We start from the raw sequence: 26,518 nt of genomic DNA on the forward strand, positions 1-26,518 counted from the left end.
AGCCCGCAGTGGAGAAAGCCAGAGTGTCCAGTGGCGGCTGGTCTGGGAGCCCAGGTGCTGGAGACAGTGTGTTCATCGCGGCTACTCATAGAGGACAGTTAAATGGAGGGAAGTGTGTGCCTGCAACACACAGGTATGCGACAAAGCGGGCTCTCCACTCCCACTGCCCATGCCCAGCGCCAGCCCCAGATCTGCCCAGACTGACTCCTCCAATGGAGGTGGGAGGCGGTCCCCTCCCAGAAATGGCTCCCAGACTTCCCACTCAGCCGCCTTCCAGCCTCATTTCTTTTTTTTTTTTTTTTTTGATTTGCAGTTATTTTATTTGGTTGTTACAAGTATTTTCCCTAACAAAAAATTATACCCATACTTAAAAACAGTTTAAAAGTGCAGTCAATTATGTATAAAAATTAATGATTGCTATTTTTTTTTATTGCTTAAAGTATTACAAAGGGTATTACATATGTATCCATTTTATCCCCTCGCCCTAGACAGTCCCCTAGCCTCCCCTATCCCCCAGTGTCTTATGTCCATTGGTTATGCTTATATGCATGCATACAAGTCCTTTAGTTGATCTCTTACCCCCCCTACCTCCTGCCCCCCAACCCTCCCCGGCCTTCCCGCTGCAGTTTGACAATCTGTTTGAGGCAGCTCTGCTTCTGTATCTATTATTGTTCAGAAGTTTATAATGGTCTCTATTGACCATGAATGAGTGAGATCATGTGGTATTTTTCCTTTATTGACTGGCTTATTTCACTTAGCATAATGCTCTCCAGTTCCATCCATAACGTTGCAAATGGTAAGAGTTCCTTCCTTTTTACAGCAGCATAGTATTCCATCGTGTAGATGTACCACAGTTTTCTAATCCATTCATCTACTGATGGGCACTTAGGCTGTTTCCAGATCTTAGCTATGGTGAATTGTGCTGCTATGAACATAGGGGTGCATATATCCTTTCTGATTGGTGTTTCTGGTTTCTTGGGATATATTCCTAGGAGTGGGATCACAGGGTCAAATGGGAGTTCCATTTTCAGTTTTTTAAGGAAACTCCATACTGTCTTCCATAGTGGCTGCACCAGTCTGCATTCCCACCAGCAGTGCACAAGTGTTCCTTTTTCTCCACATCCTCTCCAGCATTTGTCGTTTGTTGATTTGTTGATGATAGCCAGTCTGACAGGTGTGAGATGGTACCTCATTGCTGTTTTGATTTGCATCTCTCGGATGATTAGTGACTTTGAGCATGTTTTCATATGTCTCTTGGCTTTCTGGATGTCCTCTTTTGAAAGGTGTCTATTTAGGTCCTTTGCCCATTTTTTGATTGGATTGTTTATCTTTCTTTTGTTAAGTTGTATGAGTTCCCTATAAATTTTGGAGATTAGGCCCTTATCAGATATGTCATTGGCAAATATGTTTTCCCACACAGTGGGTTTTCTCGTTGTTTTGTTGATGGTTTCTTTTGCTGTGCAGAAGCTTTTTATTTTGATGTAGTCCCATTTGTTCATTTTTTCTTTAGTTTCAAGTGCCCTAGGAGCTGTATCAGTGAAGAAATTGCTTTGGCATATGTCTGAGATTTTGTTGCCTTTGGATTCTTCTAGAATTTTTATGGTTTCCCGTCGTACATTTAAGTCCTTTATCCATTTTGAGTTTATTTTTGTGTATGGTGTAAGTTGGTGGTCTAGTTTCATTTTCTTGCATATATCTGTCCAGTTTTCCCAGCACCATTTATTGAAGAGACTATCTTGGCTCCATTGTATGTTCTTGCCTCCTTTGTCAAATATTAATTGAGCATATTGGTTCGGGCCGATTTCTGGGGTCTCTATTCTATTCCATTGATCTATATGCCTATTCTTGTGCCAGTACCAGGCAGTTTTGAGAACAGTGGCTTTGTAATACAACTTGATATCTGGTATTGAGATCCCACCTACTTTGTTCTTTTTCAGGATTGCTGTAGCTATTCGGGATCTTTTTTTATTCCAGATGAATTTTTGGAGAGTTCGTTCTAGATCTCTGAAGTATGCCGTTGGTATTTTAATGGGAAGTGCGTTGAATTTATAGATTGCTTTGGGTAGTATGGACATTTTAATGATGTTGATTCTACCAATCCATGAACACGGTATGTTCTTCCATCTGTTTATGTCTTCCTCTATATCTTTTTTCAACGTCCTGTAGTTTTCTGAGTAGAGGTCTTTTATCTCTTTAGTTAAGTTTATTCCTAGGTAGCTTAATTTTTTTGGTGCAATGGTAAACGGGATTGTTTTTATAATCTCTCTTTCTGTAAGTTCCCTATTGGTGTATAGAAATGCCATAGATTTCTTGGGGTTAATTTTGTATCCTGCTACATTGCCAAATTCATGTATTAAGTTTAGTAGCTTTTTGATGGAATCTCTAGGGTTTTGTATGTATAATATCATGTCGTCTGCAAATAAGGACAGTTTTACTTCCTCTTTTCCAATTTGGATGCCTTTTATTTCTTCTTCTTGCCGAATTGCAATGGCTAACACTTCCAGTACTATGTTGAACAGGAGTGGTGAGAGGGGGCATCCCTGTCTTGTTCCTGTTCTTAGGGGAAATGGTGTTAGTTTTTGTCCATTGAGTATGATGTTGGCTGTGGGCCTGTCATATATGGCTTTTATTATGTTGAGGTATGATCCTTCTACTCCCACCTTGCTGAGAGTTTTTATCAAAAATGGGTGTTGAATTTTGTCAAATGCTTCTTCTGCATCAATTGATATGACCATGTGGTTTTTTTCTTTCAATTTGTTTATGTGATGTATCACGTTTATTGATTTGCGGATATTGTACCATCCTTGCATCCCTGGGATAAATCCTACTTGGTCATGGTGTATGATTTTTCTGATGTACTGCTGGATCCGATTTGCTAAGATTTTGTTGAGGATTTTGGCATCTATGTTCATGAGGGATATTGGCCTGTAATTCTCTTTCATTGTGTTGTCTTTACCTGGTTTTGGTATTAGGGTGATGCTGGCTTCATAGAATGAGCTTGGAAGTGTTCCTTCCTCTTGAATTTTTTGTAGTAGTCTGAGGAGGATAGGTTTTAGTTCTTCCTTGAATATTTGGTAAAACTCCCCTGTGAAGCCGTCTGGTCCTGGGCTTTTGTTTGCTGGAAGCTTTTTGATGACTGCTTCAATTTCTTCCATAGTTATTGGCCTGTTGAGATTTTTAGATTCTTCCTGATTGAGTTTTGGAATGCTGTATTTTTCTAGGAATTTGTCCATTTCCTCCATGTTGTCTAGTTTGTTGGAGTAGAGCTGTCCATAGTATTTCCAGCCTCATTTCCATATTCAGTGAGGCCTCTCCCTTCCGACAATGGCGGTCCTTTGTCCTGCCATCAGCCACAAAGCCAAGGCTGAGGCCTCCTCTCTTGGGGGAGAAGGAATGAGACAGAGCTACTGGCCTGGCCTGATTTCTCTGGGGGGAGGGGCGCTGGTCCTGGTGCTTCTCCTGCACCCCCACTCCCCAGTCCCTCTGGGTCTCAGGAGCAGGGGGCAGTGGGAAGAGATGCTCCCGACAGAGGGTGCCCTGAATTGGAAGGAGGGTGTGTGATGGGATGGGTGCAACTGGGGTCCACCCGAAAAGTGCAAATTAAGAACAGACTTCTTAAACCAGGGTAGGGAGGGTGGGAGGCTGAGGGAAGAGCCGGCCTGAGTGAGCGGACAGTCCTCACGCCCACTGCTGCACTGATTTGTGGGGCTAGCGCTGCTCCCAGGGGAGGAGCAGCTAAAGCTCATCTATATATGCAAAACCCTAATATGCAAATAGACCCAACGACCGAACCACCAGTCGCTATGACGTGCGCTGACCACCGGGGGGCGCACGCGGAACATGGTGGGCATTGGCCGTGGCGGGACGGTGGAACAGGTGAGCGGGGCCACCGGACCAAGGCGGGGCGCGGTCACTGTCATTGGGGAGAGCCTCTGGTGGTTACCGAAAATCCCTCCTACACGCCATGGTCCCGCTGGGCACTCGCACCTGCTGCTGGCGCCGGCCCTGGCCCCGCTCACACCGCTGCCAGTGCCAGAGCCACTGCTTGCACCTGCTGCCAGTGCCCGGCACCGGCCCTGATCGCTCAGTGCTGTCAGCGGGTGTGAGCAGCGGCTGCTGGCCCAATCGCCACTCAGGACTCCTCCACCTCCCCCTGCTCCAGGGGGCGATCGGGGCCGGCAGCTGCCTCTCACACCCGCTGCCAGCAACAGCCCCGTTCACACCTGCTGCTGGTGCTGGAGCTGCCACTCGCACCTATTGCCGGCACTGGCCCCACTTGCACTTGCAGCCAGTGCTGGAGATACCGTTCACACCCACTGATGGCACCCAGTGCCAGTCCCGATCACTTGGTGCCATCAGCGGGTGCAAGAAGTGGCTGCCAGCCCCAATTGCCCCTGAGGGCTTCTCCACGCCCCCCCCCCCGCTCCTGAGGGGCAATTGGGCAGCAGCCACTGCTCACACCCACTGACAGCGCTGGCTGCGCTCACACTCACTGCTGGCAGTGGCCCCAATTGCTCCACGCTGTCAGTGGGTGTGAGTGGGGCCAGCGCCGTCAGCACGTGGGAGCGGCGGCTGACAGGGGACTGTGGGCCACAGTAGGAGGGGCTGGGCAGGGGCACGAAGGAAGGGCCGAGACCCAACCCTGTGCCCACTGCAGCCTTGCGGCCCACAGTTCCTTTCAAGGTGCATGAATTCGTACACTAGGCCCCTAGTCTCTCCTCCCCCCCCATATATAAAAGGCTAATATGCAAAATGTCCCCTCGGGAGTTTGATCGCTCGCTATGATGTGCGCTGACCACCAGGGGGTGGTGCAGAACGAAGGAAGGCCCCGGCTGGCAGCCAGAAGGCCCCGATCGGCCCTGATCACCGGCCAGGCCTAGGGACCCTATCGGTGCATGAATTTCATGCACCAGGCCTCTAGTCTATAATAGAAGCGTAATATGCTAATTAGACCAGATGTCCTTTTGGATGGCCTTCTGGACGAAGCCGGGGCTGCGAGGGCCGAGCCCCTTGCATGGATTTCGTGCATCGGGCCTCTAGTTAGCAAATAAACAGCTCAGTCCTTGAGAGACCAGGTGGCTCCTTCCCGGGCCAAGGCGGGATCCCCTCCCAGGACCCGCCCCCACCCCCCAGCCGCAGAACCTGTGTGCTGAGGCAGTAACAGCTTCCTGAAGCCTGGCTGGCCCAATGGGACACTTACGCTGACTCTGACTTAAGAATGTGGTGGCTCTGCCCTGGCCGGGCAGCTCAGCTGGTTAGAGTGGCATCCCGATACGCCAAGACTGCAGGTTCAATCTCGTCAGGTCTCTCCCCCCCCCCAGCCCTCCCTTACTCTCTCTTTAAAAATCAGCAATTTTTTTAAAATGTGGATTTCCACTGGGCCCTGTCTTTATCTCTTCCCCACATTAAAACAAATTTTTTCTGAGTAGAAAAACTTGAAAAGAGGTCAAGCACAAAGAGAAATGTAAAATCCACCGACTCCACCACCTCGGGGGGAAGCAGGGGTCACCCTTAGGGTGTATTTTCTAAGTGGATTTATATTTTTTTAAAAGTAAGATTGGGGTCACTTCTACCATTTTGGTGTATTTTTCTAAGGTTTTATTGTTTTAAATTTTTAGCAAAATGGGGGCTGTAGTATATATATTGTTTGTAAACCTGCGTTTGTCACATACCAATGCATGTACACACTCCCCCTCCACCTACTGCCCTCTGTGGTTTCCCTGGGGGAGGGGCGCTGGAGTAGCCCGATGAGCGCGCTCTCTCCGGTATCTGGGCTCCCAGACTTCAGCCACCACTGGTCATCTGGCTCCTCCATCGCAGGCGTCCCCAGGCCACACCACTGGCCACGGGGACACAGAACAGGACCCTAGTCTAAGCCAGCGTCGCCTTCCCAGGGTGGAACTGAACCAATCACACACGCACCCTGCGGGGTAGGCCAGGCGGGAGGGCCAAGTGCACCTGCCTCCCAGCGCAGACCATGGCCCCCAACCCGGGGAGCCCGGGTGTGAGGGGAGACCCAGGGAGGGAGGGGCGGCAGGGCTGTGGCCCAGGAATCTTGGTGACGGAAAGCAGAAGCCATGCTCCCTGAAGCATGCGCGCAGCCAGGGGCAGCTACTACACAGGCAGCTGCGATGACAAGGAATAAGGAACCATTTACATCAGAACTGGTCCAAAGCCCGACTTTGCTGTTCGAGGTTGGTACAAGCCAGAACCTGGTGGACAGACATACACCAACTGCCGGGCAGGGCTGACCAAGAACTCCCGTGGTGCCGAGGACGGAGCTGCTGGCAGGACGGGTGCCCTGGGCTCTGCGTTCGCTGTTCACCGCTGCCTGGCAGCCGACCTGTGCCTGCCCTGGCTGACACCGTCCTCCTGCTCACCACCCTCACACCTTGACCCCCAGCCCCTACTCTCCTAACGACCCCCCACCCCCAGCCCAGTCCTCACACGGAGAGAGAACTTGATGGTGACTGAGAGCAGCTAGTTCCATGTCACAGGTTCCCAGTTCCTGCAGCCGTGGGCCCGCCCTCCTGTCCCTTCACAAGGGTGCTCAGGTGCTAGGGACCCTTTCAGTTTCAGGAAGCAGCACCCTCTGACCCAGGTCCCTGTGCCCCATTCTCTGCACCAGGCACAGCATCCGCCCATCCATCTGCTGCCCATCGCCCACACGTTTGCCTTTCTGAGGCCTTATTTGAGGTCCAGGTGCCATATTCACCCAAATCAACAGTGTAGATCAGCTAGGCCCAAGTCAGTCTGGGGTCAAAGGGCTTGATCCCAAGACCACCCAAAGCACTTGACCCACTGGATCCGAGGACACCAATTGCTTCCTGCAGGGAAAGGCTGCTGCCGGCCTCAGTGCAGGGAAAACGCACCTACCGCCTCCCATTCTGTCACGGTCACCACGGGTAACAACGGGCCCCTGTAGACCTCATGCCCCCATGAAGTGAGCAGCCAAATGAGGTCCCAGGGGACAGGGAGGAACAGGGAGCTGAGCCCCCGGCCCCAAATCATAGGGGACGTGGGAAAGCCTGTCTCCTCACTCCCAGGCCAGCTCTCTCTGCCAGGAGGGGGACCGTGAGCTTTCTGTCCTGCTGCCCTGTCCGGTTTACTTAACGGCGGCCTCAGCAGGCTGCCTCGGCCCGAGCTGCACCCGAGTGGCAGTGACGGAGGCAGAAATAGGATGCTGGGGACCAGCTGTACTTGTAAGAAGTAGTCACCATGCTCTGTTAACCAGGATTGTTTCCTGGGAGCGCACCTGGAAATGCAGCCCACCTCCCTCAGCAGGGAGCTGCCTGTTATCACGGAAAGATTAACAACCTCTTGCAGAAACCAGAGCCTCCAGCCCTAAAGATCCCAGCCCTTTGCATGTCACTAAGTCCTTTGAAGACGCCCTGCCTTTGCTTGCCCGGAGGCCTTTGCAAATCTCTAGACCTGTGAACTCCATTTGGCAGACCCTTTGCCTGCTTCCCAGGACATCTTTGCCCCCTCCCCAATATAAACAGCTGGCTCACGGGGGCCGCAGAGCAGATTTTTGTGGGTGACCTGTTGCTCTCCCATGCTGCCATCAGTACTGGAATAAACGCTCATATATGATTCCACCTATTTCTGCTTAAATGGCTCACGGAGTGACAGGCTGTGTGGACCCTTGATTGTCCGGTTACAGAACAGGTTACTGGAGGCAGGAGCTCCTGCGCCAGGGCGTGCGGTGGGGCAGCTGCTGGTCTAGAGGGGCAGGGCGGGCCCGAGCCAGCGCCAGGAGCTCACAGGGGACTGGCTCCTGTGCCTGTCTCCCGCCCTCTGCAGAAGGCGCCCAGCACGCCGTGGTGGATGGGGTGGTCTGCCTGACCCAGGCAGCACCTGCGGGCGACGGTGCTAACCCACCCCTGGCTCTGATGCCAGGCTCCAACTCTGGGCAACCCACTGAGCACGAGGCCAACACAGCTCCCTCCTGGGAAAGGGGGGTATGGGGCCTGGAGAGGGGGCGAGGGTGCCTCTGGGCCAGGAGACCCAGCTTCCAGTCACAGTCAGCTGCCGGCTTGAGGGACAACCTTGGGGAAATTAATTCCTGGGTCCTGAATGGGACCCCAGGAGTCCACAGATGGGCTGCAGGGGATGCCCTGGGACCCTGGGCCCTAACTGACACTTGGTGTGTCAGCAGGTCTGTACCTTAGGGAGACACACGGCCCTGCCCTGCCCTCTGGGTTCTCAAGTGAAGTGGCCACAGTCAGAGATGCCGGGACAGGACCTCTGCTGCGGCTCAGCCGAGAGGCCAGCGACCGGAAGCTGCGTTCCAGGACCTGTTGCATCGATCCCACCTTCAAGTGCAGTTAGTTAGTTAACAGACGTGAGACTGGCGCTCAGATGCCCCTCCCTGTGGGGGCTGGAGGCCGGGGCGGTGCCAGGCGGACACAGCCACCGCTGCCATGGCCCCTGCCCCTCCCGGGCTGGCGGAGGGAGAGCGGCGAAGGGGAGTAACGTGCTAGAAGGGGCCCGTGGTGCACACGGTGTCTCAGACCAAAGGGCCCAGCAGAGACGGGGCAGCGGCTGCTGGGCACCAGCCCCGGGCACCCACCAAGGCGTTAGGTTCCTAGTGACCACAGAGCCGAGCTGGTCCCGGAGGCTGGACCCACGCGGCCCGCGGTGCCTCTCAAAGCCCAGCTCCCTGAGCTCCTGGCACTCCAGGGCCGCAGGGAGAGCCGCCCTCTGGGGCCCTGCACAGGCACAGACCACCAGGGAGCATCACCTGGGGAGGGCGCTGCGGGAGGAAGGGGCAGGGCCTGGGCACTGCAGTGCGGGCAGCACCTCCCTTTGAAGCCTGGGAGGGAGGAGGGCGAGGAGGTGCCACCTGCTGGCAGTGCCCGCCTCTGGGCCTCAGCGCCCACCTGAGACTCCACCGCAGTCCCCGGTTCGCCTCCCCCTGCGCCCGGCACTTACAGGCCTGGCCGGCGCCCAGCACTGGCCAGGCTGCTGATTTACTGCTTTACGTGCCTGCGCTGCCAGCTGCGCTGTCACCTTAGGGCACCTACGTTCCTTGCTCTTCTGGTTTCAGACCCTGAAGAAGAAGCCGGTGCCCCCGACACACCCACTGCACACGGATCGCGGTGCGTATGGATACTCGTGTCTCAGACTCTTCCTCAGCCCTCCAAGATGGACACTTCCCACAGACACTTCAAAAACACGTTTTCAATGTCCAGGTAACACCCAGCACTAGGGACACCGTCCTTTACTCAGCACCTCCACGACGTCCCAGGGACGGAGACCCGCGTGCTCGGAGCTGCAGACTTGCCGCCACCAATGGCATCCTCCCTGCTCCTAGGAAAGCCCATGTCCTGTGGGCAAGACCTGTGGTGAGCCAGAGGGGTGCCAGCCCCGGCTCCGCCTGGCACCCCTGGAGGCCACGGCCCTGACCCCGCCCCGCCCGCCCATCAAAGGCCCTGTCTGCCTGCAGGCGAGAGTGTGGACGCAGGTCCAGCTGCAGTGCCGCTGGTCTAGCCCCTCCATCACCTCAGAGGAGGAGCAGCCAAGAGGAGGAGGGTGTGGGGATGAGCAGGGACCGATCTTCACCTTCCTAAAGCCACACCTGCGACCAGGGGACAGCAGCCGCGAGGACCGATCTTCACCTTCCTAAAGCCACACCTGCGACCAGGGGACAGCAGCCGCGAGGAGCCACATTTTTGCTCAATATGGAGCGTGCTCTCAGCCTCGCGATGGAAAACACCAACGGGACACACTCTGTCCGGGGTCAGTCCGCCCCGGAACATCACGGCAAGGACGCGAGCGCAGATTAGACCACACGCCGAGCCCCTGCCACCTGAGGGGCTGCGTGACGCCCACAGATGCCCTGTATTCCTCCCACAAGCCTGTGGGAGCCTGTCAGGGGAACCCCACAGCAGTGCCTCGTCTGTGAAACACCGTTTCCAGATGTTCTCACTACATCTGGAGCCCGGCTCCCCGGGAGCCCCGTGTGCATCTGTAGGAGAGGCTCCAGGGCATTTCCGAACCCAGGGAGACGGGCAGCACCGGAAACCACACGGGGACGCGGCTGCCCGCGCGACAGACGTTACACCATATGCCATGTTTCTAAACAAACAGGGCCCTGCGCCTGTGTTCTGGTCCCCGTTTTTCTGGTTGCTAAAACTTAATTAGCCTCACACCCATCTGGCAATTTACATGCAATTACCCAGGATGCTTTGCAAGGCCACCCAGGCCATTCTGGTGCCTGCAGTAGCGCTGGTTCGTAGTCCAGCGCTGGTTCGGGCGGGAGTCCGAGAGCAGTGAGAGGAGCAGCCTGCGCCGGGGCCCCAGGAGGGCCTGACGGGGCCTGGAAAAGGGGCTGCTGGCCTCCCTCGCTGAGGGCCCTTCCCCCGTGGGAACAGACGCTTTCTGACAGGTCTTGAGCGGACCTCTGGCCCAGGGCCAGGCTCCCCGGATGCCCGCCCTGCTCCTTGCTGGTCGGGCACAGGGAAGGCAGGGAAGCGCTTTTAATGGTGCCCTGATAGTCGAGGGTTGGGAACCTTACCCTTTCCAAAATTAGCAGGAGGAGCGAGACGTCAAGGCTCAGCCTCTAAAACACTGAAGCACAGGGAGGGGACATGTGATGTCCCGGCCCCCCTCCCTCGCCCGTCTGAGGAAAGGGTGCGTCAGAGGGAAGGCCCCTCTCCACTCGGTGCCAGGGGCACCCATCCCCTCACGGCCGAACCCTGCCTCCATTCTGGTCTGTCGGCCTTCCCCAAGGGACGCTGGCGTGTCAGGGGTTAGGTTAGGTTACAAGAACCATAAATATACTCAGTTTAACTTTAAAAAAAATTGTCACCCCAGCCGGTTTGGCTCAGTGGATAGAGCATCGGCCTGCAGCCTGAAGGGTCCCAGGTTCAGTTCTGGTCTGGCGCACATGCCCGGGTTTCGGGCTCGATCCCCAATGTGGGGCATGCAGGAGGCAGCCGATCAATGATTCTCTCTCATTATTGATGTTTCTCTCTCTCTCTCTCCCTCTCCCTTCCTCTGTGAAATCAGTAAAAATATATTTTTAAAAAGCTGTCGTTTTAAAACCTAATATTTTTAAAGCTGAAGACGAGCAGTCTGGCCCGAGGCTGGCTTTGGAAGGTGGCTTGGTGCCGACGTCAGCCTGCCCTGGAGGCGAACGGCCCAGGTAAGGGGAGCTGCCCGGGCCAGGCCCCTCCTGGGAGCCCCAGGCCAGTGCCCTGAGAGCAGAGCGGGCGGGCAGCTCGGGGCTTACCCTGACCAGTCCCTCGGCCAGGGCAGCGCAGGGAGGTGGGTGCCAGTGGGGATCTGCTTCCGAGAGAAAAGGCCACTCGATGCCACGTCAGGACTGCATTCCCGGGACTGTGCGAGCAGGCGGCAGGCCTGCCAGGGGGCAGGGAGAGGCGGGCAGGGAGGCTGGCCAAGTTCCCCTCAAACCAAGCTCCTGAGGTAACACAAGCAAGACGGCGACGGAAAGCACCTGAGTGGTCACACCCACTCCCCACATCCACGTGTCAGAGGCGCGTGTGGCTCGTGTCAGAGCCGGACCCTCGGGCCCAGAGTGCCCGGTGCAGGCTCCTCCGCTGCCGGTTCCTGCCGCTGTGACCACCAGAGGCCCCTCCTGCGCTGGGGCAGGGAAACGGAGGTGCTACCACGAGGGCTGCTGGGAAGCCCAGTGAGCCGACGCACGCCCCTGCCGAGGGCGCCCAGCACACAGCAGGCCGGCGAGAGGCGCCAGGCCGCCCCGAGGCCGGTCCCTGCGCCCAGCTGTGTCCCCGGGGAGGTCTCGCTCCGTCAGAGGGAGCCTCCTCACGGAGCCTGAGGAAGGACGCCCAGGTTTTCCTTCCTGTTTCAACCTCGTGTTTGTAAGAAGAGCACGAAGCTACACCCCAGAGAAGCAGCCGGCCTGTCGGGGCCACGGCGAGGCCCTGGGCACCGGCACCTGGGGACGCGCAGCCACCGGACCGCGACTTGCTCAGTGACTACTTGCTGGACTGCAACGTTCTGGCGAACAAAGGAAACTTCTAGTATCCGGCAAAGACGGGGGAGTCAGCACAGGGACCTGGCTGTCCCGTCCACCAAAACCCCTGTCTGACTGCAACGGGACGGCCGAGGCCTCGCCACACCACATCTGGCCCCAAGTCCGAGAGGGACGGGCGGGGACGGAGGGCCGCGGTCAGGGACCTCCTCCTGGGGACGCAGACTTGCACAGAGCTCTCCCTCCAGGAGTTTCGGGAGCAGAGGAGAGGGACCGTCTAGAAAGGGCACATGACACGGCGGCTGAGACCGTGGCTCAGCTCTGCCCTGGTCGCGGCTCCGCGTGGTTCCAGACCTCAGCCGGCGGCAGGAGCGGCTCCCGCGCCCCGCCGCCTCGCACTTACCAGGAAGCGGACATCGTCAAAGCCGTTCAGAAGCAGCCTGCTCTCGTACTGCTGCAGGCCCAGCGCCGCCAGCCACGCCCCGACGCTCTGCTCCGGCGCCCGCGAACCTGCCGAGAGAGGAACCGGCAGACGCTTGAAAAGGGAAAAACCATTAAGGCAGCAGCGGCACTCAGAGGAAGACAGATGGCACTGCCACATCATAGTCATTACCATAAAGCAGCCAAACCACGGACAAGAGACGAGAGCGGAGGGCCCGCAGCGCCTCGTCCGTGTGCGGGCGGGGTAGCCCGCCAGGCGCCGTGCACACCCACAGCCGGGGGCACGGGCCGCTCACCCCTCGGCCTCTGCCCACCGGCCGGGAAGCGAACCCCCAAGGGTCTCCAGGTCAACTCCTCATCAGCGTTCACACTGAGGCAGTTCACAGAGTCTGGTCCCACGGGCACCAGTGGGGCTGGAGCGCCTGTCATCCATGCATCCGGAGCCCCGGGGCTGTGGCGGGGCCAGTCCGGCGACCTCGCAGCACACACGGGTCAGGAGAGCACACGCATCTTCATGCAGCCCGGGGACACGGCACATGCACCCCAAGCAGCAGCGCACACGGCAGGGAGGAGAGGCATTTACTTGTTTTCCCCCAACAGTCCCGGAACAAGCAAACCATGACCCTTTGTGCCGGGCTCAGGCAGCGAGGACGGGCACAGGGCGCGGGCCAGGGCTCGGAGACCAGGCTCCGGGCGCTCTGCTGGATGGCGCCATCGCACTCCGCCCGCTGTGCGGCCAGCGGGCCAGGAGCCAGGTCCACGCTAGACCCCGGGCGCCGGCGAGCGGGGCGTCTCCCGGGCCGGGGCGCTGTCTGAAGGGCTGCCTTCCCGGGCAGGGCGGGTTTGCAGGGGCTGGGTGTTCATTTTCCTCGGATTGTGGCTGTTCCTGTGACCCACCTGCCTGCCCAGGTGGAAAGCAGGCAGGCAGACCCAGTTCCTGGCTAAAGACGAGAAAGCCCAGCCAGATAAGAGAAAAGGAAGCAGTCCTCTGTCCGCCGCGCTGGCGGCTTAAGTCTGTGCACGCTCCGCGCTGTCCGCCCGCTGGCCGAGGATAAAGGCAGCGAGAGTCCTCCGGGGTCTCCGGATCCCGACGCGCTCCTCGGGGAGGGCAGGGGGTGGGGTGAGGGAGGAAGTCCAGCCCTTCCAGGCAGACCGAGGGCGCTTGGAGCTGAACGCCTTAACCCCCACCTACTTCTCTGGTGCTCACAGGCAAGCACAGATAAAAGGGGGGAAAAGAACAGGGGAGGAGAGAGAGGCGTGAGGAAGGAAGAGAACAACTACGAAAGCGTCACCTCAGAGAACTCTTGGCAGTCTTGCTGGTGGAAGGCATCCTGCTGTTCCCGGCACTTCTGCCCTCGGGGCCCCACGGCCACTGGCATGGCTGTCTAGGAGACCCGGGACCCAGGGTCCCAGGCTGCCCCTCATCTGTGCTCTGCTGAACAGATGGTGGCCGGGGACGCGGCCTCCCGCGCACGGCAGCAGCCCAAGATGCCGGGTCTGGGGCCACTTGAGCTGCCCTGCCCTTGAGCGGGCTGTCTGCTCCAGGGACCTAAGCAGCAGGCTCTCGTCCACCCGTGAAGTCAGGAGTTCCCGGCTGCTGATTCATCCCCGCCTGTGATCCCGCCAGGCCGGGCCGGGCCGTGGTGCTGCCGGCTGCCAGAGGGTGTGTGCGCTCACAGAACCGCAGCAGAGGGCTTTGTCTACAGGCTCCTGGGCTCCACGCCGCCTGCTGCCGGCCGCTCCACAGTCCTTGCTCACTCTCATAATGCCTGGCCCTCCCCTCCTCCTCCCCCCCTCCCCTCCACGCTCAGGAAATACATCAGGGATCGGACATCGAAGCAGAGGCTGCTGCTGCCGTCACCGCCGAGGGAGGACACAGCAGCACGAGCAGCCGAGCAAAACGACAGATCTCCCAACTCCCGACACTGGCCCACACCCGCCAGCGCCAAGGGCAGGAGGGATCTCAGGGCGGGTAGAGGAGAACATTCCTGTAGTTCTGGCTGGCAGTTGCTAGGGCGGCCAGAGAGGGGACAGGGGAAGGTCGCCCACAGGACACAGCCCAGGGGCCAATGGCTGCCTCCCTGCCAAGGGGCACCACAGGAACCACAAAAACAGCACCAAGCAAGGACGCGACACCTGATCCTCCTCAGGTGAGCCCCGAACAGCCCAGCAACTCTCTCCGGCCTGGCCTGCGGGAGCGCAGGGAGAAGCCCCGGCAGGCTGCCCACCACCTGAAGGAGGGCACCCGAGGGCGGCACCGGGGACCCGGGGAAGCCAGGGCCAAGCCCCAAGTCCAGCTGTGGAGACAGGAAAGGTAACGTGCAGAAGACGCCCAGGGACCACATGCCGCCTCTCGGCATGCCGGGGACTGCACCCAACGGGTTGCTGCCGGCCCTGGCGCAGGGCTGGCACGGGGCTGGCGCAGGGCGGGGGCCCAGGGGGAGCAGGCATTCGGCGGCTACTCGACAGCGAGAGTGGCTGGTGAAAAGAAGAAAGCCAAGCGGTCTCTTCCGCTTGACAGAACAAAGCCAGAGTGGCCTGGCCAGCGGGCAGGCTCACCCTCCTGGACTCGTGATGTGGGGTGAGCTGGAAACGACGTCTGTCAGGGGATTCAGGTAACCGGCTCCAATGCTGGCAGCTCAGGGGCTCACGGCCCCAAACAGGACTGAGACCCGAGTGCCACAGAGGTCTCGCCGGGCAATCCCACGCTCAGCTGAGGGCCGCTGCAGGGGCTGCTCCTCCAGCCAGGCTGGCAAACCCGAGCCCAGGCCCTTCTCTGGGATCCAGAAGCCCAAGGACAACCTGCACCCCGATACTGACCATCGAAATAAACCAGAACCCTGCTCTGGGCCGAGGCCTGGTGCTCCCGGGGGTCCTGGCGAAAGCCCCCTCCTGACCCTCAGACAGAGAGCAGAGTGCCGGGCAGGCTGAGCCCACCCTCTCCACACGTCACGCCTGGCAGGGTGGACACGCTGTCCCAGGGGCACCCTCGGGAGCCTGCCTTTGACCTCCTAAGCTGGGGTATGAGGATGAGTCAACCCGTGAGTATGAAAGCAAGACCGTGTTGGGATCCAGGAACCTAGGGGGGTAGCGGGGCCAACCAACTCCCACCACTCGCATGGGTCATGGGGGTAAGAACTGGCCGGGCAAAGGAAGGGCTCTGCCTCCAAGGACAAGGGCTCCTCTGTTTCCAGAGGTGCAGCCGATCTCCCGACGGAGCCACGCCAAGAGGTGACCGCACAACCAAGCTCTCAAGCACCCAGAGGTGGGGCCCCTCTGATACAGAGGGTGCAGGAGCAAGACCGGCCTCGGCCGAATTGTCAGCCACCCATCCCTGGAGGGGCCCACCCATCCCTGGAGGGGCCCACCCATTCCTGGCAGTGCCCATCCATCCCAGGCAAAGCTCTGAAAGGGCAGCGGTGTTGGTCTCAGCCCCGAACCTCTGTCACTCACACACCTGACCCTTGGTCAGGCCTGCACACTACAGCTGAGCACAAGGCTGTAGGCCTGAGAGCAGCAAGTGCCTGCAGACAACGCCACAAGCCAGAGAGCCCCTCTGTGGACCCTCCGCAACCCAAGACAGACACAGACAGACCACAGCCAGCTGGGCCTGCCTGAACCCAGGGAAGCAAGGTTGCTGGAGGGAGGGCGCCCCGGAACCCAGTGTGAGAAGGGCGCGGAGACAAGCCGGGCAGATGCCCCTGCTCTCTAGGCTTCTCCGGACGCGTCGGCAGTGGTTTCAGGGGTGGAAGCAAGCACAGCCACTGTTCACTGAGTGTCTCTGGCTCGAGTATTTGCACACGTCACTCAGTCCCACAACCTATGTGTGGGGACAGTTAGGCCAATGGCGGGAGTCGGGGCTCAGAGAGGCGAGTGGCTTGTCTGAGACACATGGATCTAGAACGGGGGTGGGCAAACTTTTTGACTCGAGGGCCACAATGGGTTCTTAAACTGGACCGGAGGGCCGGAACAAAAGCATGGATGGAGTGTTTGTGTGAACTAATATAAATTCAAAGTAAACATCATTACATAAAAGGGTACGGTCTTTTATTTCAATAGTTTTATTCATTTCAAACGGGCCGGATCCGGCCCGCGGGCCGTAGTTTGCCCACGGCTGATCTAGAATCATGATTTGAACCCAGGACGCGGCCCCAGGCCTGGACTCCCTCCACAAGCCCACGCCGCAGCAGGTCCTTTCTCCCCAGCGTGCACACGCACCCCACCCCCAGCTTCCCGCCAGGGCCAGAGGCCCACGAGGAACCAGAGGCCACTTGGCTGACAGGGCAGCCCTGGATGGAGCCTCCAAGCAAGCGAGGAAGCCTGTCCCTTCGGAGCAGGAGGCCTCTCCTTGTAAGGGGCAGAGACGGGGGTCGGGGTCGGGGAGCACCGTGAGCGCTGTTCTGGGAGGCACCTTTAAGTGTCACCTGACTTAAGAACGTGACAACCACGACTCCGTTATAAGGATGACAGCTCAGATAAGGCCTCCTTGGCCCCTGTTTCAAGTGAAGGAAAGAGAAGCAGACCTCACTCCTGAGGCTTTGAGGTGGAAAAAACACCCAAAGGAGTAGTGAGCTGAAGTGAAAGTCGAGCGACTGAGGAAATGGAGAAAGACACAGGAGGAAGCGGTAAAGCCGACGCCTGGGGAGATGCCGGCTCACAGCCGCGGCCGGGCCTGGGCTGAGCGAGGCCCCCAGTGGGGAGCCCAACACCGAGAAGCTCCGATGTCAGCCCCTCGGAGAAAGCCCACATTCATGCCAAGAATGATGAGTGACGGCTGCTCACGAGGAAATGTAGTTTCCGAATAGGCAGACCGAAACTCAACTTGCACACAGCCCCTCCGATCTGTAAGAGGAGCCATGGCCCCACCGAGGACAGCGAGCTGGGCTGTCCGGACAAGGAGCGGCTGAGGGGGGGCACCGTGGCCTGAGGCTGACCTCTCGCCACCTTCGGTGCCAGAGGAGCCCGGGGCGGACGGGCACCAAGGCCTGTATGTGCGGGCGGCGGCTCGGTTCGTACCTGAGGCCTTCTGCTGCTCCTGAGAAAAGTCAATCCCTTCTCCGATGGAGCTCATGATCTTCTCAATCTGAAACGAAGAGGAACAGAAAGGAGAGGCGTCAGGCTCGGGCTCGGCAGGGGCAGCTCACCGTCCGTGCACCGGGCAGGCCTCCGGGCTCCTCCGAGGTTCCAAGGGAGCACCAACCTGCAAGGCACCGGGACCTGCCACAGACGGAGAAAGCCCACAATGGCCACGGCCAGGCGGGGCCTGAAGACAGGCTCTGAAGGGCGCGAGCGGGTGCAGATGCCAAAGAGCCGCTCTTCCAAGGCACGCGTGCCTCACCCCCAATTCTCCTGGACCAGGCAGGCCTGGGCAGAGGGTGGGAGCAGGCCAGGCCTGGCACACTACCCTGCACGCGCCAGCATTCCGATCCACGAGCGAGGCGGCCAGCTTCGTCGCAGCAGCACCCCATGTGCCTAGAGCAGCGGCAAGTCGGAAGCACTCAACAGAGCACCGATGCCGCATGACCGCCCGCTCAGGTGTGGCCGCTTTCCAGAGCGGAGACGAGCATGTAACCCTGAGAGGAGGGCCTTTTGCACCCTGGAGGCCAGCCATCTCGGACAGAGCTCCGCATCAGGGATGCGAAGGGCCGGACACTTGTCCTCAGGACCACAGCGGACGGCTGGTCTCAACGTGTCCCGTGTCTCCAGCCCTGGCCCGGTATGGACCACCTGTCCAGCCACCTGGCTTTGGTCACCCCGAGCCAGGCCCAAGCCCCCACCCCAGGAAACCTGGCCAGGGCAGCAGGCCAGGCGGCAAGGGGCCACCTCCTCTTCCTCCCCGCCTCCTTTCTGGGTTGCAGTGATCATGAGCTCATTCACTTGCTCTTTTTCCAAAAAAAAAATGGAAAGAGAACCTTTTGTACCAGGGCTTGGAAGCTCTCCTCTAAGTGCAAGCGAGGAGCCTGGGTCTGACAATCAGAAAAACAGCCGCTCTCCAGCCAGCCTGCAGCTGGCAGACAAAGCTGGCACACTGACGCCCGGCAGAAGAGCTCAGGGCAGCCGGCCCTGCCCTGCCCCCTCTCCCCCCGCCCAGCCTGGAAGGGGCATGCTCCAGCTGCAGAAATGGCTGCCTGCTAACAACTCCACCCTGGGCTCAGCAAAAGCAAAGGGACCAGGCAGCTGCCCGGCGGGGCAGTGGCCGAGGCCGAGGCCGGCCGGCGGCAGCACCCCCCAGCTCCCCCCCCACCCCCAGCAGGCAGCGCAGTGCGGCAGGGAACGGCCCAGGTGGACGAGTGGGCTCTCAACACCAGTGCCTCCGTGTTCCATCTGTAAAGCAGGGACAGGCCCTGCCTCCCACGAAGGGTTGGGTGGACCAGGAGTATCGTGTTCGTAAAGCATCTGGCCGAAGCCCTGGCTCACAGAAGATGCTCCATACAAGGTCAGTCGGCTTTCCGCGTCCCTCAGGTATCTGAGTGCTCTAGCCCAGTGAAATGTACCTTTAAAGTTTTAAAACATATTTTCCTCACATTTATTCTGTGACAGGTAATGTGCATCCACATGATTCAAAAGGTACAAAAGGGCATTCGGAGAAAAGTCTCCTGCCCCCAGTATAACCAGTTTCTCTGGTGACCTTCTGGGTCCATCCACTCGCATGGAATCAAACCTATGAATGGACCCCACCTCCCCATTGATGGAAGCATTCCCTTTCCATTTAAGACTACCCCTTGGAATTCCTCCTACAGAAGAGAACTTTAAGAAAAGGAAGCATTTTAAATGGATGGGGTACAGCATCCCGGGTATGGCTGTGCGATAGTTATTTACCAGGCCCTGCCGTGCGCGTGTGGCCTCGGTCCCCCGTCATGGTAAGCAGGGCCGCGGCGAATACTGTCCCACACGCATCTTTGTTCTCCTGTGCAGTCCCCCGTCGAGTGATTTGTAGTTACCCCGAGAGTCCTGGCAGGCACAGACCTCACAGGTCCCCCCCGCTCTGGCTTTGCTAAGGCCTTCCTGAGACGGGCAGTTGCTAACTGCCCCAGTCAATTCACCCCATTTGCAGAAAACACTGATTTATAAACATTTGTCTTTTCACGACTTAAACTTTTTTTCTAACTTCAACCCAGGGGTCCCGCTGTTTCCCCAGGAAAGGCCGTTCTCCAGCAAGCTGCTCCCTACCCCAGGCTGCACGCAATGCCACGCCAGCGCCAGGTCCGAAGCCTGGTGATCCAATCAGATGACAAGCCAGGAAGCTGGGCAAAGAGTGGGCACACGATACATATGTGCTGATGAGCCTTCTTTTTCCTTTCCCACATTTATGGGAGGAAAGTAGGGCGCCCGGGTGAGGACACATCCTACGTGGGTGATGGGTCCTTATCCCAGGCACCCCTCCTCCAGGCCAGAGGGTGTGTGTCGGGGAAATCACCATGCAACCCCCTTAGGGGTGGAGTCAAGCATGTTTTGTTTGCTATTTTACACCCCCATCCCTGGCCCCTGTGGTTGGCTCGTCACGCGCGTGCGCGCGCGCGCACACACACACACACACACACACACACGATGGGGGAGGGAGGGGAGTAGAGAGGAGAAATATGAGTGGTTTCCACTTGCTTGGAGCCGGCAATGAAAAGTGAGTTCAAGGCCACACAGAGGGTCAAGGGTGGGAGAGCTGAAATGGAGGAGACTCCAGGTGTCCTTTGAGGTGAAGTGGTCACCCACATGGCACATTTCACGGTAGTCATCACCTAAGACCCAAAGCCCCAGCTGGCCTATCCAATCCACACTCCTGGCTGCCTCATTCATGAGACTGTGCCAAAGGGCCTCTGGAATCACAGCCAACAGGCGCCCTGCGCCTCCTGCTTGCCCCAGACACCCTGAGGCCACCAACCAAGGGCCAGGGGACGCCCCACAGCCCTCGGGTGGTGGTGAGGACTCAGGACTGTCCCCTCCACTGGGAAGGGACCGAGCTCCGTGAACGGCAGCACAAGCCGCGGAGAGGACCCGTTACAGAGGAGCTGAGGGCCGGCAGCGCACAGCAGGACTGCCAGGGGGGAGGGGGCAGCGCAGCCGTCCTGCCTGTTCAGAGCCCGGCAGGTCCCTGCCCTGGCAACGCCCCACAGGCCGGGGCGTGGTCCTGCCGGCCCGGGAGACGGGGAGGAGCTGGGCCACACGGCCTCTCCCTGTTCACAGCCCTGCCCCCTCCTGGCCCAGAACCAGCAGAGAGTGAATGTGGTCATTCAGTCTAGACTAAGAGGAGCGGTCGCAGGAGGCAGACACCATTCTGATCTGATCTAAATTTTGTGCCGTTTAACCATTTAGGCTGCTTTCCCAGGAATGGGGGGGGGGGGGTGATGGGAGGGCTCAGCTCAATTTTGTCTTCTCTACTGTTGAGAATCAGTGTCATTTTTGGAGAGAGCTGGGAAACAGCCACACTGTCATCACTTCCCACCAACTCGATTAGGGAACTTGTGTCTGGTAAGGAAAGACCTGAAGGCTATTATCATAATGGAGTCATGTTTGGAAATAGTCCATTTTTAGAAAGTACCCAGGATGATATGCATTCCTATGTGCCCCCTGCCCCCGCCCCCAGCTGTATAATATGCATTTCTATGTGCCCCCTGCCCCCCCCAGGGCTGTATAAAATGCATTCCCTATGTGCCCCCCGCCACCCCCCCCAACCTGGGCTGTATAAAATGCATTCCCTATGTGCCCACTGCCCCCCCCCCCCGCCAGGGCTGTATAATATGCATTCCCTATGTGCCCCCCGCCCCCCCCCCGGCTGTATAATATGCATTTCCTATGTGCCTCCTGCCCACCCCCACAGGGCTGTATAAAATGCATTCCCTGTGTCTGAAAATAAAACCAAAAACAAACACGGAGGTGCTGCTGCCCAGGCCACCTGACATCTGCGTGCCTGGAACACGGAATCCTGGCTGCCCACCGGCTGCAGTGGGAGGTGATTCTGTGCACAGAGAGGCCCCCATTCACCACCACCAGGGCTGCTGCCAGGAGCACCTCGGACTAAGAATCCACTTTCCGGGGGGAGCGGAGCGGGGGCAGCTGGAGGGAAGAGTGCTTCCCAGGGTGCTGAGGGCATTCCGTGTGCCAGGAGGTGTGCGGGCACGGCCCGTCCACAGCCGAGCCACAGGCCCGAGGGAAGCCTTCCTCCGGGGGGTGGGAAGGGGAGAGGCGGGGCTCCCAGCTGTAGCCGCGTATCAGAGCAGGAATCGCTCGGGTGGCCCTGCCTGGGAGCCGAGGCCGGTGCAGCGGAGGGAGGGAAAGGGATCGCCTTCCTTCTACCTTCTTTTGTGCAAATGGGAACAAGGGATGTGTCTGTGATTCACCAGCAACTGAATGTGGCTCCTGATGCCAGACACTCCCACCCACCCCCTTCCTGCTGCCCGGGGAGCTGCCAGCTCCTGGGGCTCTCCCACCACTCGGAGAACACACAGCAGTCTCCTCTGCCCCCAACATTTACCATCATATCCGCCCAGAACCACACTCTGCTTTGCCCTGGTGCTTCCCTGGCGGGCTGTTCCACAGCGAGTCCCAGAGACACTGCCGAAGCATGAAGGGCGACGATCCTGGCTCCCCGGGGTGCCCTGTGCAGAGCTGGCGCACTGGCGTGCCCCCACAAAAGGAACAGCTGCCATGTGTTGAGTGTGGACGCCAGGCCGGTCACTCGCTGGCTCAGCGTGAGGGAGGCAGCCACCACGGCCAGTCCAACCCGGGTTCCCTAACTCACTTCCCGCCTCATCTGTGCCTTTCCCAGAGGGTGCCCCTTCTCCAGGTGAGGAAGTCGAAGCTCCATGCCAGGACAGACCACGCTGCCCTCGGATGGCACAGGGCTCCTCCCGAAGAGCTCGAGCTTCCTGCAGGGACCAGGTGGCAGCAGGGACTTTCCTGCCAGGGTCCCCACGCCAGGGCACAGGGCTGCGGCACAGGCCCTAACCTGTGCCCCAGGGCTGCTGGTGTCCAGGCCTCCTCCGCTGTGCCAGGACCTGAGACTGCTGAAAGCGCGCTCCGGGCCAGAAGCCCCGAAGGACCCACCGCCACCGTCCCCGCCTCGTCGCCGCAGGCAGGCTCCCGGCCCAGAGCGGGCTTCCCCTCCACACCCAGGAGGGTCATCGACTGCAGTCTTCGTCTCTAACTGGCCAGGTCTGGTCACTCTCCCCTCCCCCTACACCTCAGGAAGGGCAGGGATGGACTGAAGTAGCCAGTTGTCCTGATTTCGGACCTTGTCGCTGCTTTGAGGAGAGGGAGGTGGGATGGTGGGGGCGGGGAAGGCGGCAGGCTCAGGGCTGTCAGCTAGGCCTCCACCCAGGCTGGCAGCTCCGCTAACAGGGGGGCCCCCTTCTCCACAGACGCACAGGGGTCTCAGCTTCATCGGCCTCATCACAGGGGCACTCAGGCGGTGACCACATTAACTGCCCCACCCCTATCCCACCCCCTTTCCTGCGGGACAGTGACCACAGGGCCCCGCCCTCCCTGAAAGCCCGGTGCCGGCCTGTGCTGGGCCTGTCAGTGGGGTGAGGACGTCATCGACCGCAGCCTCAGTCTCTAACCTCCTCTCTCCCTCCCCACGGTACCCCTCCCGTCCCTCTCGGAGGCTGATGCTGGCCTTGCTCCCCAAAGCGTCTCTCACCCACGTGGACGGCCGGCCCTTTTCCTGACCCGCAGGTGCTCACGCCCGACCTACAGCCTGACTGGAAGGGAGTCCTGCTTGCACACAGTACCTGCCGGACGACCTCAGAACGCAATCTTTAACGCAAAGCCCCCGAAACTGCTGGGAGAAGAAGAAACGTTGGGAGACGAAGATTCCAATGAACTTCATTATTGTTGCCACATCGCACTGGGTGTGTGCCAAGTCCTGGCTTCAAAAAGTGGGACAAGAATCTAAAAGTTTAATGAGGATATGTACTTGGGTTCTAGTCCAATTTGCACAATCTACTCTCCATCCAGGAGCAGGCTTCCTGGGTGTGTGTGTGGGGGGGTGGGCACACAAGCCTCAGAAAGGCCACAGGCCCCTCGGAGCCGGGCGACCAGCCTGGCGGGCCTCTGGGTTCTTTCACCAACCCCCCGTGCCTCCCCCGGGCCCCGTCCTCCCACAGGCGCAGGGCACCCCAGCGCACTGACTGTTAGCCTGGCTATGCGGTGAACTAGCCCCAGGAAACACCCCAAGCTCCCACTCGAGGTCCATTTCCTCAGCAGTGTGGCCGGGAAAGGGTCCGATGGACGCCCACCGCGGCTCAGGTTCTGCAGGGAGCACCTGCCTCGTGGCATCGGGTTGTCAGATGTGGAATTCTGAGCACCACACTTACATGTTTACGATGTCAAACGAAAACTGCATACATGTAACACAAACACACTGCCAGCCTCCATCGCTGTCCGGGGGTGTCCTGCAGCTTGCTAGTAGCTCTGAACTCGGGAACAGGAAGACGTCGGGTAAATGAGGCTGAGAGAGTCCCTGAACTGCACGGTAAAGCACTAGCTAGCCCAGTGATGGCGAACCTGTGACACACGCATCAGAGGTGACACGCGCACTCATTTTTTTTATTGATTTTTCTTTGTTAAATGGCATTTAAATATATAAAATAAATATCAAAAATATGTCTTTGTTTTACTATGGTTGCAAATATCAAAAAATTTCTATCTGTGACACGGCACCAGAGTTAAGTTAGGGTTTTTCAAAATGCTGACACGCCGAGCTTAAAAGGTTCGCCATCACTGAGCTAACCGCTCAGGTGAGCCTCACACAGAGCACGTGCTGCAGCGAGTCCGTCCCATGAAGCCAGAGGCAGCCCGACCCCACAGCGTGGGAACGCCAGGAGTTCCTGGGGCGGAGGGGCAGGAACTGACCAGAGAAGGACATGAGGGACTCTCTGGGTGGTGATGATATTCTGTATCTTGACAGGAATCTGGTCACACAAATGTATGTGCTTATCAAAACTCAGGGAATGGTAGATTAAAGATTTATGCATTGAACTCTGCATAAATTTACTCCCCCAAGTAACTATAGGAAAATACTGAACGCTGGTTAATGTTAGATATGATAACATGTTTAAAGATGACATGTACCGATGGCTGCATGTTTGAAAGGCATGGGAAATAACGGGTTTTTAAGTAGGCTGAGATGTGGAGAGACACGAGATAAAGCAAGTACAGCACACGCTAACTGGGAGCCGAGGCTCTCAGTGGGGATGGAGGTATGCACTCTTCAAGTCTCTCTCCAGTTTTCTGAATGTTCAAATGTTTTCAGAATAAAATACTGGGGGGAAAACCTCTTTCAGGATCAAATCTCTTAGAGAAAAAGAAATTATAAGCTCAACCTTGGTTTGGGTTTCATTTCTAATGAACTCCCCTCCACATGCTAATGAGCAAAGAAGTGCCCACAGGCCAAGGAAATGAGAGGCAGGAGGGAGGCCGACGTCACTATCTGGGCACAGCGCCGGCTCGCAGCACAGCCTCTCTGCTGGGCGTGCGCGCTCTGCCAGAACCAGGTGTCCCATTCTTGACAGTCAGAGCTCCCTCTTGCTCCTTCCAGGGAGGGTGGGAAACTGGCTCAGGCCAGTGGGGCTGACAGACACTGGCCCCTGGGCAGCACTAGGCTGGCAGGGTGCGTCTGTTCCCTTCACAGCCTGAAGCAATGAAGGAGGACCAAGTCCACCCGCAGGCACCGCCGGAGCCAGGGAGAGGCGTGCCATGTGCTGAGCGCTCATTACTTCAGGTCACCTTTGCTGAGGATTCACTTCGGGTGCTGACGTAGCCTTCTCTTCGGAAAGGGCTCTGATCAGTGTGAACAGAGCCTTGGGGGCGGGGGGGGGGGTGTCTGGCTCCACCCATGGGCCTCCCTCCCTCAGATTGGTCCATCTGCACACCCCCCCCAGAGGGCGAGGATTCTTCCCATTTTACAGAAGAGAAAACCAAGCATCAGAAGAAAGACGGGGCGCCCAAGGTCACAGGCTGGAGCACGAACCAGTGCCCCGACTCCCCGCGCCCACCTTATTCAGGGCCTCGCTTCTGCTCTATTAGGGCTCGGAGAACAGCTCCCACATGCGGGCCAGACCACTGACAAGGCAGTGGGAGCGGAGGGGAAAATGAGGACTTTGGATTAAGAAACTTGAGTTCAAAATCCACGTAATCAGTTGTGGAGCCGGGGCCAGGTGACTTAACATTTTTTCAACTTCCCTTTCTATAAAGTGTGAAAAATGTCCTCCCCAGGGGACCACTGTTGTGGACAAATCACCTCTCTTCCTCAGAGGCGAAGAGAGCTGCTGCACAGACCTGGCGAAGGGCAGTCTTGGTGGGTGCTCGGTGCAGACAGAGCCCAGCAAGCTGTCAGTCACGATGACACGAGTTTGCGCACACTCTGCGCTTCGTCAAGGACGCGGGCCTCCGTGCGACGCCGCGCTCCCTGAGAGGCCTCTCCCTGGCAGTGACCCAGGCTCCTGCGCGTGAGCCCAGCGGCGAGAGCCGCTCCGTCCGCCCCGCTCCTGGAGGTTCCGGTCCCTGCCATGGCCGGGGCCACGGCAACGGCACCAAGGACCTTCTTACCTTAGGTTGCTGAGCCCACAGGCCACCGGGTTCCCCTCAGTACCCACTGGCCAGCTGCCAGCCTTCCTCACACCCAGAGCCACCCGCAGCCCCTGTACAACCACAGCTGCCAGCGAACAGTCCACGCAGGACCAGCTCCCGCTCATGTGAGATTAGAAAGGGTTTGCACTCCTGATTCACACTCATCTGGTACCAAAATAAACAGAATTCTACCTAAAAAACAAGTTCAACAAAACCCAGGTTCCTGTGTGTGTGTGTGTTTTAAAGGACAAGCCGGCGGGACGGGCCTCCTCTGGCAGACAATGCTGAGAACGTGCGTGTGCCCGACAGCTGCTTCCGGGACACTCGGCGGGAGGCCGCGTTCAGGACAACACCTTTCCGGGCTGAGTGACGCCTCGAGAAAGGAGGCTCCTTGTATGAACAGAGGACAAGACCGAAGAGGGAGAGGGAGCAGGGTCCCAGCACAGGCCTGCGCCTGCCCTTCCCGCAGGAGCCGGTGAGGCCTGGAGGCTCCAGGCAGGCAGGTGGGCAGAGACTGTGGAACCAGCATGGGCACCCGTAACAGAGATAGCAGCA

At 58.3% G+C, this 26,518-nt stretch overlaps 1 protein-coding gene across 6 annotated transcripts in view; it reads right to left on the minus strand.

Moving 5' to 3' along the window:
* ANKS1A (ankyrin repeat and sterile alpha motif domain containing 1A) overlaps nt 1-26,518 on the minus strand; it is a 178,359-nt gene that overhangs the window by 14,975 nt on the left and 136,866 nt on the right. For all 6 annotated transcript variants that reach the window (XM_059701917.1, XM_059701914.1, XM_059701913.1 and 3 more), the window contains 2 exons: nt 17,417-17,483; nt 12,363-12,469 (listed from right to left, as the gene is read on the minus strand). In XM_059701917.1, the coding sequence (XP_059557900.1) occupies nt 12,363-12,469; nt 17,417-17,483 (174 nt within the window). The remainder of the gene's footprint in view (nt 1-12,362; nt 12,470-17,416; nt 17,484-26,518) is intronic.

Source organism: Myotis daubentonii, chromosome 6 (genome assembly GCF_963259705.1).
Source record: "Myotis daubentonii chromosome 6, mMyoDau2.1, whole genome shotgun sequence".
In the NCBI taxonomy this organism is placed as follows: Eukaryota; Metazoa; Chordata; class Mammalia; order Chiroptera; family Vespertilionidae; genus Myotis; species Myotis daubentonii.